Raw genomic sequence first — 17,240 nt, 5'->3', positions numbered from 1 at the left:
GGGGAGGAGGTGCCTGCGGGGGGCGCGGAGCAGCCGGTTGCAGCGCTGCGGGGCGGGCGCGGGGCCGGGAGGAGCTGCGAAAGTGGGCGAGGAAAAGCCCGGCTGAGACGCTCGGGTGTCTTTGCTCGCGTTTTTGGTTTTTCCCGTACGGGTGTCGGGAGCGACGGGCTGCTGCTTCTGGCACTCGGGAAAAGTTTGGAGCGGGCGGGGCCCGGAGCCGCGAGCCTGACCTGGCATGGAGCGAGTGCGAAACCCAGCTGGCTTGCTGACTCCTGCAAGAGTAGGAGATCAACACCTGGGCTTCAGGTAGCGTTTTAGTGTCACTGGTGCGCTGGGGGAAGTCAGCCGCCCCGTCCGCAAACAGCAGGGATGCGCCGGGTTGTTTTGGTGTTGTCATCAGGAGACCGAGAGCAGTCGTCGTGTTTCCTTTTTCTAACGTGAAAGAATTAGGAGCAGAGACTGGCTTCGGTGCTCGCAGAAGGTGTGACCGACTGTGCCAGGCACGGTGAGCAGTAGTGGGCAGAAGCAAGTCAGTTCTGAAGGGAGGAGAGTGTTCTGCCTCAAGGTTGCTGTGTTGAGGCCCCTTTAGGGACGTACCTACAAGAAAACAGGAACGAGCGTCTCTCTTTCCGGTATGTCTGGGTAAGGTGGCATGGGAAGAGCCAGACGCACGCGATTAACAGATGCATGTGCAGTGACCACTACTGGCCTGCTTCTGAATGTGCATCCCAGGTGTCTGCAGCATCAAGAAAAACAAATGCACAAGTACAGGGTATTTTTACGTGTGTGTTCATATATCTGCAGGTGGGAAGCATCCTCGAGGTGTTATTTCCTACCTATAGTTCCATTCTTAATTGCTCATACATACGAGTCAGGTTTTAGAACCTTTTCCTAGAGTTTTTTGCATCCTGGACATTCTTGTTTAAACAGTTCTGTTTTCCAAAATGGCACCCATATTTGGTTCTTTCTCTGCAATAATTTTCTTTCAGCTAGTCAAGACATTAGTAGGATCTTCCTAAAGTTCAGTTTCTATGTGAAGTCTTGACACTGCAACAGCACAAGTAACTGCTGGAGAGAATAAAGTCCTTGATCTGTTGCAGTAAGTCCCAATATAGCATATTTATTACAGATTATGTGTGTTTTATTTGAGAGGATTGAGTTACTGCATCTTTCTGCAAAAACGTGTCAGACTATTTGTGTGATTTTTATGCTTAACAGGTTCTTCAGTTCTCATAGTTTCTGTTCAGGGAAGGCAAGCAGAGTATTTCATGTAAAATATGTAAAATTCTGTAAATGTTTTGGGCAATATCTGTACATTACAAAAATGTTAAAGCTTGTTTTTCCAGCTCTGTAGGTTGCAGCGTATGCTTTTGTGAGACACTTCTTACCACATTGGATGCACATTAGCTTTCTCACTTTTTAAAAAAAAGCTAAATGGATATAAATAAGTTTTACTTTGCAATTTTGGTATTCCAAGTGTCATATTTTTTATGCATGTGGAACTTGCTTTTGGGGTTTCTTCTATAATTTCCTCTTCAATTAGTTTTAATATTTTAGAGGCTTTAGTATATTTTTTTCTTAAGACTGAGTTCCTTTTGCTCAGTACGGTGCCTTTGTACTAAAATAAAATTAGTTTTTCTTTACATAGTCTGTTTACTTTATTAGCATGAACACTGGTGTATGAAGGGACATCTTGTTCTCAGAGGCCTAGCTAGAACTGTTCTGCAGAACTGCTAGCATTGTTGAAACCTCACCTGTAGAGTTTTTTCCCCCCTGGTCTGTACTGTATGATGCTTTCACTTGTGTATGCAACTTAAACAATGTTTATTGGTGTGCACATTTACAATATCTCTTCTGTTCCAAAAATCTTGTAGGACCTAGAAATTGCATTTCTCTAACAAAAAGGCAGTAACAGTAGTAGTAATAGCAGCAGACTACTGTCTTCATATAAAGGCCATCGTTAATTTGCATATGCCTTTACTTGCCGTGTTTCTGATGTGTACTGAGAATTTTATTGGCTTCCTAATAGCTGAAATTGTGGAATTAATTTATTTTCTTTTTTTTTTTTTTTTAGAAAAAATAGTACTCTTTTTTGGTCTTCATATTTTATGTAAACATTTTACTTTTTTAGGCTTGTCTGCATTCTTTGAAAGTGTATCATTACAGCTGTGTTTTTGTACAGAGTCTGTCTTGATTATGTATCATGACAAATTTGCTGAATTTTACAGAAATTGTGTAGTCTGAATTGATTTAGGACAATTTAATTTCAAGTATTTTGGTAGTGATTAAGAGGATTTATTTTTTTTTTTTCTCCTTGTAGTAAACGGCTAGGGCTTTTTGAATGCTGTAGCACTGCACAGGTACTACTGCATAGCTGTATCTTAAGCTTTTATAAGTCTCTATTTTGTATTTTCTGAATGATTAAATATGCGTGGGACGGTGTTTTTTTAGATGTTGTAATGAAAAAGGTTTGTCCTTGCGATGATGTCGTATAGCTAGCCTATGTAGGTTAAGTTTGGTAACCTGTTGGTAGAGTCTGGTTATCTGTATAAAAACTAACTTTATATCATTTGATCTTTGGTACACTTGGGAGTTTTACTGATGACTTTAGAATGAACGTGCTAACATTCATTTCAGTTTTGCATAATGATAGAGGTCAGTTTGCCATATTAAACCCGTCCAGATTCAATCTGCCTAGTAAAGCTGTGTGATGACACTGCTTCAAAGAACGTACATGAACGCAGTAGTAATTACAGAAAAGTTTATACTTTTTTATCTTTTTGTTTTTTAAAAAAAACACCCTCGGGTGTTAGAAGGGTACAAATTCAGACTGTCTCAATACTAAAAAAAGATTGGATTTCTGGAAACACTTGTGGCTGAGAGAGTTGCAAGAAGGGAATAACCTGAAATATAAAAGGCAACAAAGAAAGTGTAACGAAAGACAACGTATCTAAGAAAAAAAGGGAATTCAAACGCGTGAGGCCAAGGGTCAGAAAAGATTGTAAGAGTGAAAGAAGGCGTATTCCGTTAAGAACTCTGTTAGTATGAAGCAGAATCAAGTGCTATAGTTGTTTCTGTCAAGGAGAGTTGTTGGATGAATCAAGTTGGGAAGGACAATGTTTCAAATAGATTCTTGTTTTGATCTTCACTAAAAAGGTAGTTTCAATGAGGTACATTCACCAATGTGTAAGTACTTGGCTTAGAAAACCAGGTTAGCTAAGTGTTAAGTTAGATATTTTGTAGTGGTCTGGACCTAAGAAAATCATACTTCAATGGCTGAAGCAAGTGAGATGTTGGAATTTAACTTTGAGAATAAGCAATGTGTGGTTGAGGCTTACAGACACTATGAGATACCAAACAATTGTTTAACCAAGTTTCACATTGCCAGTGTTTTCTTTTGGCTGGGTCTTAATAACTTAATTCAGTGTCTTAATTAGACCTTCTGAAGGACCTTTGAAATACTTAATTCTTTATTGAGTTGGCATACCTACTTGTTAAATAATGTCTCAAGCATTATCTTAATGCAACTTGTTATTTGGATGGCTGGTGTCTCTTACTGGGGCAGCTATACTGGTAGGATGATACAGACAGATAACTGACACTGGCACTTTTAACCTACTTTTTTGGCTACAGCTATTATTCTAATAAAAGACTAGTTTGTTTACCTACCTTTACTTGTCTAAGTGTAGCTGGTGCAAGGATACAGTGGTGCAATCTGTCCCCTGACATATTTGTAATTTTAATGTACTGAGGAATTAAGGATATCTGGTTGTTTCTACTGGATTTCATGGCCTGTTACAGTGATGTCAAGAGAGGAGGTGTTTGGCAGGCACTCTTCTTTGCAAAGATGTATAGCTTGACTCCAGAGGGTATGCTTAAACAGGAATAATTAACAGCATGAGCGCAAGAGGGAAATGACTGGCAAAGGCAGCAGTTTTTACAAAGTGATCAAAGATGTTTGCAAGCTGACAATGCTGTTGCTAAAAAGTACAAATTCAGTTAAAATATATGAGCAGGAGTGTTAGGTACTGGTCAGATATTGGCTGAAGTATTTTCATTTTCTGATGCCTGCCTTTCTCTGCTATCCTTGTCCCCCCTTCTCTGTGCACATCCCTGCCCCGTGCCTCCCCCAGATCTTACTAACAAGAAAGCAGAAATGTGATTAATACATAGCTTAAATCTTTGGGATTTTTATGTAGATTAATTTTCTCCCACTTCTTTAACTTTGGTTGAATTCCATAACAAAATTTCAGCTAGTGAAATGGTTCATTTACTCAAATTCATGAAGTCATTTTGAGAATCTAAAATGAAAACTATAAAACTATTTATTCCAGAATTTCGACAGATCTTTCATTTGATTGAAATATTTACAATATCCAGAGATCAGTGAAGCTAAGAATTTGCTTCATAGCATAGCCTAAATAAACCCTAAACTGTCCTATAGGTATTTATAAATATTCTGGCTTTTATTATTGTTTTGGCTGTTAGCCCGGATGTTTAACCCTAGATATTTATACTACTCCAGCTACATGTATATACAGTTTTCAAGGTTGCTTAGTAGGGCATTTTTTAAGCCACCCATCACATGGGTATTTGGACACCTTCCTGTCTTCAAAACAAAGAAACATGTGATTATCCCCCACAGGGGAAAATAAATCCCCCAAATACCAACAGGAGTGTTTAATCAGTCTTTTTCTTGCACTCTCTCTCAAGTGTAGGAAAAGGAAATGTTGCATAAATACATGTTTCTATAGTAGCCTTCAGTGTGCTTTCAAGTCCATTCACTGTGGTTAGATGCTCAGTGAAGGTTTTGTGAATTAACTGTGGTGTTATTTTAATTAATATGTTTCAGTAATTTTATGGTTGAAGCTTTACTAATTTCTGTGTCTTTCTGTGTCTTCTAACTAAAACCTTTAAAATTTGTAAAATCATAAATGTAGGAAAACTTATGAAGAATTATTTACCTCGTTTCCCAATCCCAGCATTTCATGTAGAATTATTAAAGCTGTCTTGTTTAAACAGTATCAATACTGTGTTTATTTTCTGCCCGTATGATGAGCTACGATTCTCCATCACAAAATATTGTTTGTCAGTGCTTGAGATGATAGTCCTTGCTCACTTCACAGTAACTTGCTTTTAGAAGCATTAGGGCTGCCATGTTACTGCATCTTGAGTTACTGTGCCTCAGCTGAAATAGGGCATGTACCAAAGCCTTGCTAAAGGAGAGGCAGCGTTCATTTAGCTGAAAGTGAAAGAAGCTAAACCCAGTCAAACAGCTTCATGTGTCATGTAATCTTATAGTTTGCCTTGAAACATTTTTACCATGGTTCATCTGACATGCAAAAAATGCATGTTATGCATGGTAGCTTGTTTACAAACTTGAGGCTTTGATCTGTATACTGCTAGAATTACTTGCCATGAAGACAGTTCCCATTAATGATGTCATCTGGGAGAATGAATTTTTTATTATTTTTTTTCTGGGTGTGTCTTTCATATAATGAAAGTTTCTCCAACGAGTATTAAAATGGTCTGTGCAGGGTCAGCTTTATCAGGGAATAAATTCAGAGTAGAGTTGAACCCAATGGTATGTAAAACCTGTCACCTTGTTATTACCAACAAAGAATATGTAGGCTAGTTATAGTTACTATAGTTGTTATAGACTACTATTGGGAATGCTCTCTTTGGTTTTTGGTGGGTTTTGTTTCTTGTTTGCTTTTTTTTTTTTTTTCTTTTTTTCTTTTCTAGTGCTCCTGTCAACGTGTGTGTGTTCTAAGACTTAAAAGCAGAACCATCAGCTCTCAGAAACATCCTTCTGCCTCTAGAGAGGCTGATGGTGGCACGTCAAATGTATAGAATTCTACTAAAAAGTGATAATTGATTGTTATAATGAATAGATTAAATTGTTAAAAACTTCATAGAGTTTTGTGAGCATTACAAGATGGATGGATTAGTTTACCTGACCATCTTTTCCACAGCAGTTCAACAACTTGAGCCAACTGTTCTGATGAATGCATTTTTTGAGATTAGTGTCCATTTTCCTGAAATTGGTGATACTTTGAGCAGTAGTCTGATTCCATCAGGACTCTGTAACTGCAAGAATATATCTTGCTGGTTGGAGCGCCGGACTCCTCAAATGTTTGGCCATTTTTAACTTGCATCTCCAAAAGAAAATCATTATTGGGTCAATCAAATCTTCATTTGCAGTCTGAAGTTTTCTCTTTCCATGCCTGTAGTCTGCTTCTGGTTTCCTGAATCTCATTTGTGCTTCTGCTCAACTGTGTCAGGTGTCTGTTCCGTGTGCATCTGTTAACACTATACAACTAATTCAGAAGTAACCATTGCAAGTGTTCCATCCTTTTTGTAGAATTTGCAGAAGACATTGCTTGAGACTATGTGCGTGTTTTTAGTTTCCTGGCCCTTTGCGATGTGCCTTTGTTATAGCAAGAGTCTCAGTTTTTTATAAAAACAGAACTTGCAATTAAAATTTCCTGTGTTTTCAAGAGTACTGATTTTTTTTTTTTTTTTTGTCTTAAGATGTCCAAAAATTAGATTTACTGCAGTGCTTTCTGTGAACTTTTATAAGCCTACAAATGTAACTTGCAAATGTAAGATCTTTTCAGGGCTAAAAATACACTTTAAATTTAATGTTGCTAGATTTCCACAAGCACAGGAAGCAGATGGTTGAGGAAAAATAAGCAGACTTCTAATTTCAGAATGGATCCATACAAAATGTGGCAATAATTTCCAACATTGTTATATTGAGGAATCTTAGGTTCTCTTAGCTCAAGGAACAAATCTCAGATGTTACTTTGTAGCATGAATGAACAATGTGTTCTTAATCATCTTTAGTGGCTATTTGAGGTGTAGGTTTTGGATATCTTTCACGGCGAATAGTTGAAGAACCACAGGTCAGGGACCACTGACTCAGTCTTTGGGATATTTAGCATGCACCAGCACTACTTTGCTTATTGTAGTTTTGCTTACTGGCTTCTTTGCTTTTTAGGAGCCGTAGAACTGAAGAATCTTGAAATAAAAGAAAATGCGTTGGTAAGTTAATAAAAATAAAACTGTTGCAAAAAATGATTATTGAACAACTGTTTGAATTGTACATGCTTTTTCTGTTCTTATTTTAGGATGCACTATCTTTTAAGTGAATACCTACTGTTCTGTTTTCTATGTACTTGTGTGGCTTGTCTGTTTAATTTGAGGTTAAATGTAAAGGTGAAGGCACATGCTGGCTTCCTTTTATGTTTTTGTTTGTTTGGGGTTTTGTTTTGTTTTTTTATTTTCCCAAAGCAGAACTCTTGGCAATTTCTAAAAGACTGTATTGATTAAAAGCAATACTGAAAGACCTTCTTGCTTTTGGGAATGTATTTAGGGTAGCAGGGCTTAACAGTCTAAATCAGTAACCAGTCACTTTCTTGGTCCATTATATTGAATGGGGTTTTTTCAGTGTTTGAAAGGTTATTAAGTTTATTATAAACCTTTTTTTTTTTTTTTTCTTATGTGGGAACATTCAAAAGTTTTTGAAATGAGTTTAAATGTTCTGAAACACTTCCTTTCAGAGTCAGCTGGATGTACCATTTAAAGTTAAAGCAGGACATATTGGTAAGTTACGTTTTATCATACACCAATGCAAGAATTATTAAACATACTGCTTTTCCTTGCAAATGGCTGCAGGCATCCTAAGCAAGTTATCTTCCTAGTTTCCTTGTTTTGCGTTCTTTGTAAACTCTGAAGTTTGTCTCTTCTGAAAGAAATTACTTGAAGAGGCTCCTTTTCTTGAGCTGAGTTGATAAAATTAAAATATACTGGAGTCTTGTCTAATCACCTCAATATTAATGAGAAGAGAACCCAACACAACATAAATGAGCAGCTGAGCAGGACTGAATCTCATCCCTTGTCTTAGCAAGACTCCACAACTGATTTTGCCTTCCGCTTTCCCTTCTACGCTCCTTCCCTGTTTTTGCTAACATGAAAATTTTCCTCATTGCAAGTTGAGTCTTTTGTAAAAGTGAGTGGTTTCTTAAAGCAGGCTGAAGTCTATAGCCATTATGTTTCCCTTAAATCTGTCCTGGAAGTATGTATTTTCCTGTGACTGATTTTTGTAATTTATTAAAGCCAGCAGTTACGTGAAGAACAAGAGATGCTGTAATCTCAGGGTCCGTCCCCATAGTTCATAAAACATACACACTCCTTTAAGACCACCTCCTATAGAAAGAGAAAACAAAAAAAAAATTAAAAATTCTGGTTTGGGGAGCTTTTAGCTGACTGATTATATATTAACCATCTGTGCTTTTCTTGTGTATGAGAGTGCTGCAGTGGATTTGCAAGGAGGGAGAGGTTACTGTTAGGAAGAGGAAATATAATTCAAGGGAATAACACCTTAATAGTTCTGCCCATGGAAAAACTTGCCTCTTATTTATTTGTGTGCTATGTAAAACCAACAACCCGAAAGACATGTGCCTCAATATCCATTTTTTATATCCATTGTCATGGACCGACGACATCACTGGCGCACCACTGGCAGTCAGGATGAGGGGAGAAGATGGGCAGTTCTCCACAGCAATATAATAATTGCTTAGAGATGTAGTGGTTAATGTTGATAACTTTTCTATTTATTTTTTTCCAGTAGACTATTTAACTTGTCTAGCTCAAACTTTTTCTTTTGTGTTTATAGGTCAGCTTAACTTACAGATTCCATGGCAAAACCTTTATACTCAACCGGTTGAGGCAGTTCTTGATGGAGTGTATTTACTTATTGTGCCCACAGCCAGTAAGTTCATGTAGACAAAAAAGTAAATATAGACCGGTGGGATTTCAGAAGTATCTTGTAATGGGTTGATACTGTTTTAATGAGTAGATATCTGGTAGATACTTCTAGCAAATTCAGATAGATAACAGGAATAGAGTGTTTCAGTATTTTACATTTAGGCACCTTTTTTTTTAAATTTCTTTTTTTCTGTTATGTAACTATTGACAAAATGTGAAAATTACTGCTTTTGAAATAGCATTTTCCAAAAGCATAAAAGGTTTTTTGTCTTATACCTATTTACATTGTATATACAGGCATAAAATATGATGCTGAAAAAGAAACCAGGCAACTCATGGAAGCAAGACAAAGGGAATTGCAAAGGATAGAGGAAGCAAAGCAAAAGATAGCTGACCAAGGTAAGAGTGGGAAAAGCTAATGAAAGTGATACTATTATTTTTCTTTATTTTAATAATTTGTCAGTGTTTTACTTTCCTGTCTTCCTCTTGATACCTAAAAACCTGTAAGTTACAGATTTTCAGGTGTAGCTTTTAGGTGTTACACCTTTTTATGAACTTTCTGTTTAACTTGTTCCTTGATACATGCTAAGTTTTATATCATCTTAACTTCAGCTTCTGGTACTTTGAAGAAATAGGTATTGGCCACCTTGATTATCGGTGGGTACAAGTCATACTTTTGAGCAATCTGTTTCTTCATGCAGCAGGTAATAAAGTGAAAGCAGTCTAGTCTGAAGATGCAAATGTTATTGATTATACTGAAAATACGTGATTTCATACAACTGTAATGCACCGTCTAAGTATCTGTCGTACAGACTTTGTTATTATTTTCTCTAGTGTAGTTTAAAAAAACATGCAAACAATTTCTATTTCTTTAACTAGATAAAGTAAAAGAAGAGAAACAAGACACTTTTGTAGAAAAACTAGTTACTCAGGTCATAAAAAATCTTCAGGTGAAAATTTCCAACATCCATATTCGCTATGAAGATGACGTAAGTACTTTTGTATATCTCAGTGTAAGGGGTTGTGCACTTTCAAACAAAGTTAGAAGCCTATCTGATTTCTTTTCTCCTTGTTGCTTTCCATGTTGAGAGAATCCTAGTAAAGTTTTGGAAATTTTATAGTCTGGAAAAAAAATATAAATTGAAAACTGTTAAAAAGCTTGTACTGATCAAAAGCATAAACATACTTGTAAGCATACGGTTGGGTACACAGAAGATATAGTTGTAATGTCTTTGGGATATATGAGTTGTTGTTAGCTGTTTACTTCCAAATCTAAATGTAGAACCACAAGTTAACTTTTTTTTTCCCCCCATGCTCTATCAGATCACAAATAGGAATAACCCCTTGTCATTTGGGATTTCGCTTGAGAATCTAAGTTTGCAGGTAATATTATTTTTCATCTAAAAAGAATGTTGGTGGATACTGATGAGTTCAGTTATGTTTTTGTGTATTATTGTGCTGTCTGGTAACATACTGTCTAATGAAAGTATACCTGTAACCATGAGGAATGCTCAATAGTAAGTATGTGGTTTATCAAATCCAGCCTAAGTAATGTGGTGGGGTTACCATTAAAGATAAAGTGTTAGCATTAGAACAGACCTTTAGGAGGAGATTCTTTTTATTCTGCCTGCTGTCCTTTGTGGTTTCCAAGTACACACTTTGCTGACTCTGGGCTATTCAGAATCTGTGAATATTTTACTGAAACTGCTGTGAGCCCCAGGAAGGGAAGTTACTAGTTCAAACTTGGGAGGGAAAAAAAAGGAAAACAAAAAAGGAAAAAAACCAAAACCCAGTACCATCTGGTTTCAAACTAGAGCTGAGTTCTTTGATCTGCTAACTCCGCTTTAAAGTGCTAATGTGGGCATCATAGAAGGTATACATTTTTTTAGTGGAAGACTACATAGCAGCAGCAATATGCTGATTCTGCTGAGTTGGTTCGATTCAGTAGCCTTTGCTTTGTAGCTGATAAATAAAGGTAACTGTCTTGAATGAAATAGTTGTCTCATGAACACTTGTTCCTAGCACATTGGAAGGTTTTTGCCACCTCCTTCAGTTTTGCATAAGGAACAGAAGCTTTGGTATTCTTACTACTTAGCTCTTGAAATGCGTATTAGCGTTGAAAAAGTGTAATAGCATATAGAGTTTATGTTGTATTCAAACAAAAGTTTCTGTTTGATTCAAATAGAATTATAAAAGAATTCTAATTCATTGTTTATCTCTTTCCCAAGAGCCACTTACACATAATATTGGTGTAAAAGGGAAACAGTTTGCAATGTTGAAAAGAGAATTTTAAAGAATCTTTCGGTTCTTGTGTACAGCCTGTCAGTTGCTGCATATACATGCATGTACTTTTGGGGAGGAGGTAGCCTTACCAAGTTCCCACTTAAAAGAATGGCTTAATCATCTTAAATCAGAAGATGCCATCCCATTATTTTCAGTGGAGTTTAATTATAATGATGGTAAAATGTTGGTGTGCTATAGATGTTGAAATAACTGTTTCTAATTCTCATTTCAGACCTCAGATAAGAATTGGAATCCATGTTTACATGATGAAACTGCCAAATTGTTCTACAAGGTACAGTATAAACTGTGCTAAAGAAAAAATTGTTAATAAAACAGAGTTCTTTCCACAGAAATCAATATCGAGAAAACATGTAACTGTATAATATGTAAAGCAGAAAAATGCCTACTCTGCCAGGAACATTCAGAATATTTTTACTCATCCAGACTTTGTGAAATCCAAATTATTCATCTAAAATTTGTAGGTATTAATACATATGTTTATTGTATTTTCAGCTCGTACGACTGGATAACCTTTTTGCTTACTGGAATGTGAAATCAGAGATGTTCTACCATGGTGGTTGTGATGAAGCGTTGGTAAGTAAAGCATGAGATAATGTATCTAGTAACCTAGTTTATACTGTGAATCGTGCTTGACATTCAGTTCTGCTTCCACTTATGTCAACGTTCTGGAAAACTGTTTTGTTACTCATAGCTTTTTTAGGAAAAATAGTAAATATTAAGGTTTTTATGTCATGGAAGTACAAAATACATATCTGAGGAAGTTAAAAAAAGTCCCCTGCCAGTTACAAAAGTAAACACAATATATGGTCATTTTACTGTTCAGTGTCTTAATTAGCTAAAAATAGAAGTCTTACTTTGTTTAAAGTGTAGCATAGGTGACTATTTTGAGTTGTACTATTTATCAGAGGGATTATCTGAAACCTGTAATAAAATGCTAACGTTTTTTATGTTAAAACTTTGTCATGAAATAAAAATGCAACTTATCTTGAACTCCATTGTGAATGTAGGCTAACTTAAAACAAGGAGTTGCCAGCCACAATGTGATTCCAGAAGGTTATGATTTTGGTAAGTGGTATTTTATTTGTATTTGTAATATGATTTTTTCCATGCTTACTTGGGGTTGGATTTAGTAATGTGAAAGGTTTAATTTTATCCATTGTTATGAGTATAATTTATAAAACAGTGTAAAATCTCAATAACACTAAAAGAAAATCCTTATGGAATAGGAGTTATTATAGTGAAATAAGTGCTGTATTTGAAACTATCTTATTCTATAAATACCTTACATCATTGCAGAAAAATCAGATTTATTGCAAGTATAAACTAACAGTTGAAATATCTGCCATGTAATAGCACATACAGGAAATGTTTTGAAAATGTTCCACGAATGTTTTTTTCCACAAATATTGCCAAAATGAAGCTAGTAATTGAGCATAGCTTGTATTGTGTTTTAAGCTGTGTTGATGACGTCTTCATTTTTTGAAGTCTAGCAGTTTTAAATGAACAGTCTGGCTTAAGTTGAGCTGACAAGTATTATGTATAATTTATTACAGTGTTATATAATTTAATTGCCTTTTTTATATCAACTTCTGTTTTTTAGTATTCCGTCCAATTTCAGCTAGAGCCAAACTCCTAATGAATCCTCGATCTGATGTTGACTTTTCATCACCGAAAATGGATTTAGATGTGAATTTAAAGAACATAACTGTTGAATTCAATAAGCCACAGGTATAAGCCATTTTTTGAAGTTACATGTAATGTGATAAAAAAGTTAGTTTGGAAGAATTGTAAGGAAAACATTTTCAAATTGTGTAATAAGCATACATAATTAAGTCACTTAATATTTCTTTGTAAATTATTTTCTTTTTGAAGAGAAGTTTGATTCATGTTGTCCTCAGAAAAATAGTAACACTCAGTTTGAATTTGTTTTTGTTTTTATTTAGTACTTCAGTGTTATGGAGCTTCTGGAGTCTATTGATATGATGACTCGAAATCTGCCATATAGGAAGTACAGACCTGATGTTCCTTTGCACAACAATGCCAAGACATGGTAGGCCACCTCAGACTTTGAAAATGTTTCTTAGTTGTTAATGTGAAGTAATTACCCAGGGATTGTTTCTTCCTTAAGAAGGTTAGTACTAATTTCCTTGTGAAACAAAGTATGCTCTTTTGAGTTGCTAGTTTTGGTGAGGACCTCAAACCAAGTATGAGGACACAATATTTGAAAGCCTGCATTTGCTGCCTTAAAGAGCATTATCAGACTTAAGTCCTATCTTTTAATGAAAGAGTCCCCATTATATGTTAGATACTATTACAGTAACATGGCTGTTACCTAAAAATAGGTGAACCTTTTCAACACAAATGGCAGAGACTTGTTTTCTTTTCAGATTATTACTTACAAATATGTTTTGAATATTCAAACACACACACACATATATGTCCTTTCTGTACAAGGTTACTTTTTAATTTTAGAAAATAGCAACCTGTCATCTTTGTGTGGAAAAAATTAAAATCCTTAGGTTCCTCTACTGATCAGAGGTGTGATGTTAGACAAGGGATTTCACACTTTCACAGCTGCAAGTTGCATTTAGTGGGAGTCTGCATAAGCTTTAACTGTCTTTTCAATGCACAAAAATAAATATAAAATGTTCTTACTTTGTCTTCACTTTTAGGTGGAAATATGTTATTTATGGCATCCTTGAGGTAAACATCCAACCTAAGCTCCAAATGTGGTCATGGGAACATATTCGGCACCATAGGAAACAAGTGAAGCACTATAAGGAGATGTATAAAACAAAGATAACATCAAAAAAACCTAATGAAGAAATCCTAAAATTATTGGAGGTTAGCCATTTTCCCTTAAAGGCTTAAATATTGTTAATCTTGCTGTTTTCGTAGATTAAATGTTTAGATGTTCCAAAGTTAAAATTTTCAGAGGATGGAGTTGCAGCTTTGTTAGAACTTCCCTTTGTGAGTTGTATTAATAAGCATATTACGTAATTTTTTAAATTATTAACTGCAGTGAAGGAAAACTTAAACTGACATGCTTTTCTTTTCCAGGTTTAAGTTTTCAGTTTGAGCAGATTAACTTAGGCTCTGAAAGAGTTGTTTGTTGTCATTTCCTATAGAATTGAGATGTGAATTCTAACTAAATGTAGAGGTCAAAAAATAATTTCTTACCTCCTTTCTAGGAACTGGAAAAGGCCTTGGATATTTTTAACATCACTCTAGCAAGGCAACAAGCAGAAGTAGAGGTAAAATTTCATCATTTAAGTGAGTCTAAGGATAACTTCATGAGGTTGTTGAATATTCTTGGCTGATGCATTTTCATTCTGATGATTGAATTGCTTATCATACAGTTTTCTATTTCATGTTTATTATTATAAGGCATAGGTTCAACTTGTAATTAAGAAAAAATAAATAGCTCAATATATGGCTTCTTCAGGATAACAGGAAAATTTACTGTGGTCAAAGTGTGATAGGACAATTCCAGTTGATAGCGATTATACCCAAAACTTATTTTTTCCCCCAAGAGCCTAGACTACTGCTGTATTCTTTTCTTTCCCAATGCCCTATTATGTAGACTGCTCACATTTAAGTGTCTGACCACTTTCCAGTCCTAAGGTTTAAGAAAGATTTCTGTAGTGCTCAGGAGTAGGTTTCAAGCAAATGTATTTTCATTTGTCTGAGCTTTAAGCTGTGCATTTGAAAAGTGTAGAAAAGCATCTTGAAAGACCTGAATTTATTTCAAAGTATTGAAAATTGGGACACAGTAATTATAAACTCTGGTCTACTTCCATCTATTTGTCATCCATCTGTCTTACTGTTACCAGGTCATACCTCTGAAAAAGGTCTCAAAAGACTAGTAAGAGGCAAATTTACTATGAGCTTGGTATTGTGGCAGCTTTAAGTCTACCATGAATTTAAAGGATCACCCTTTAGGTGTGGGCTGCTTAAAGACAGATAAAGGACCCTACTGTTCATTAAGTTTGTTTGGTTTGGTTTGTTTGGTTTGGTTTTTTTTAAACATACCTTGGAGTTGAATTTCAAGGGCTTACTTTTCTTCCCAGAATTCACATTTGTGAACACAGTACCATCTGATTCTCTGGGAAGTTTGTAGTAAGAACTTCATATCCCAAACTTTAGGCCACTTTTAAATTTTTGTTACTAGTGCCCGAAGTACCAGGGACCAACTTGTGTGGTCCACTGCAGTTTATAGAACTCCTCTGTCTGGTGGAATGCTTGATGGTTGTTTGCTGACCCTTACACCAAACTTTCAGTGGTCAAGTCTGGATGTAGTTTGTACTTTTTATAAGGACTCGGTGTTGGCAAAATTACTGGCATCAGACCAGTAATTTATTGACTTAAAATCAGCTGCCTTTTGCTTGCTCTTTTTATTAATAAAGATGCCTGGTTTTATGCAAATGAGAATTGTTCTGATGATGCACTGTGTGCTTGAAAAAGTTATTAGAAGAAAAACTAGAAAAGTAACGTGTTGCCTTTTCAATGGTTGTCTCATGATGTTTCGGTGTGTTAGAGAATGTCTTGGATGTGTATTTTTCATAGGAAAATGCAGAAAGAAACACAAAATGTTTTAATATTTTTCAAATTTTAGGCAACTAAGGCTGGATTAAAAATCTACAGACCAGGAGTAAAACAAGATGATGACGGTTCTGGTGGCTGGTTTAGTTGGATATGGAGCTGGTCAGGTGAAAAAAAGGATGAACAAAACCAAGAAGTAAAGGGCTCAAGTATGTGAAATTATTTGTATTTTTTGCTGCTACTAAAAATGACTTCTTGGAATTATAGTTCCCTAGCAAGGTCACTTTTGAACTTTTATAATATTTTTACTATCTGGTTATTGATGTTTAAATTTTCTCTTAGGGTTTTGGGGTTTTTTTGTTGATGAAGTTGTTAATTGCATGTTACAGAGATGTCTTACAGTTCCTTCTGCAGGTCCTCCTGAACTGTCTTGGATTTGTACTTTCTCATGCCACAGTTTTTGTGTTTGCCTGGATGGTGTACTGTGTGTGGAGATTTGAAGAAAGTGCTAGAAAACAGTAGCAATTAATGTAATTAAGTAGTATTTTATAATTTGGCTGCTTCTTGCAATGTCATAGAGTTTGATTCACAGGACACCTAGTAAGGGTTGCGGAACATGGAAAGTAAATCAGAAAGGTTGCTTCTGTTGTTATCAAGCTAGAAAATAGACTAGGTCAGGATAGAAGCCTAACTGCATTTTAAAGCAATTCAGGACAATTCTTGACAGTATATACTGTGTGTTATAGAGCTACAAACACTGGACTGTTTGTAACAGTATTTGCTTTTTCAGATACCTATCTTGAGTTGAAGTAACCTCTTATAATGTTATAGGTCTTGAAGAGCTGATGACACGGGAAGAGAAGGCTAAACTTTATGCAGCAATTGGATATAGTGAAACAGCTGTGGATCCAACCCTTCCAAAATCAGTGAGTCATAATTGGCTTTGACGTTAAACAATTGGTAGCTTTATCTATTAATAAAAATCTAAAGATGACAGGAAATAACTTCTTAAATTACTTGAAGCTCTGCCTCTGTATTTGAGTATTGTTCTGACACTTTTAAGTTACTACATGCTGGGTTTGTGCAGAGCAAAGAAAACTTAGATGTAATTCCAGGAGAGTGTTTATAGAGCTTACTTTGCATATTCTGAAATAGTTCTAAATTAAATACTGCTCACTTAAGCTAGAATCAGGTCATATAAGTAGTGTATTGTTGTTCAAGTTATGGCAATGCTTCATATATCCCCTTATAATATTAAGAAACTTTTTAAGGAAGTGCACTAAGTGATTCACTGCAGTCTTAGTGATAGCAGATGAGGTAGAGTAGGTAAATATATACAGAAAGAGGTGATTGAGGGAGTGTAGTGGGGAAGAGCAACGTTTTTGAACCATTCAGAAACAGACTGATAAGTCATCTTTATGCATGATACTTTGTGCGGTACCATGGACTGCCTTCCAGCTCTATGTCAGAGGCCCTTTATCTCAAAATGTGCTGAAGAAACATAAAAAATGCATGTTTGTAAGCATAGTCTACTCTTACTCTAACCCTGCCTCTTTATAAAAGCTAGCTAGGAATGACTTTTACACACACCTAAGTTATTTCTAGCACTTGAAAAATAGTAT

General features: G+C 35.7%; 1 protein-coding gene across 1 annotated transcript in view; it reads left to right on the top strand.

Moving 5' to 3' along the window:
* The window catches only part of VPS13A (vacuolar protein sorting 13 homolog A (S. cerevisiae)), a 141,316-nt gene that overhangs the window by 42,696 nt on the left and 81,380 nt on the right, over window positions 1–17,240 (top strand). Inside the window, 15 exon segments of the mRNA XM_009994968.1 lie at window positions 7,004–7,047; window positions 7,566–7,608; window positions 8,681–8,776; window positions 9,070–9,171; window positions 9,652–9,761; window positions 10,096–10,155; window positions 11,288–11,347; window positions 11,569–11,649; window positions 12,084–12,141; window positions 12,677–12,804; window positions 13,020–13,126; window positions 13,749–13,920; window positions 14,268–14,330; window positions 15,692–15,827; window positions 16,450–16,544. Of these exon segments, the coding sequence (XP_009993270.1) occupies window positions 7,004–7,047; window positions 7,566–7,608; window positions 8,681–8,776; window positions 9,070–9,171; window positions 9,652–9,761; window positions 10,096–10,155; window positions 11,288–11,347; window positions 11,569–11,649; window positions 12,084–12,141; window positions 12,677–12,804; window positions 13,020–13,126; window positions 13,749–13,920; window positions 14,268–14,330; window positions 15,692–15,827; window positions 16,450–16,544 (1,355 nt within the window).

This window comes from Chaetura pelagica, unplaced genomic scaffold, assembly GCF_000747805.2.
Source record: "Chaetura pelagica isolate M959 unplaced genomic scaffold, ChaPel_1.0 scaffold330, whole genome shotgun sequence".
NCBI classification, from domain to species: domain Eukaryota; kingdom Metazoa; phylum Chordata; class Aves; order Apodiformes; family Apodidae; genus Chaetura; species Chaetura pelagica.
The sequence above is the reverse complement of the archived record's forward strand: the minus strand, read 5'-3'. Positions and strand labels throughout refer to the sequence as shown.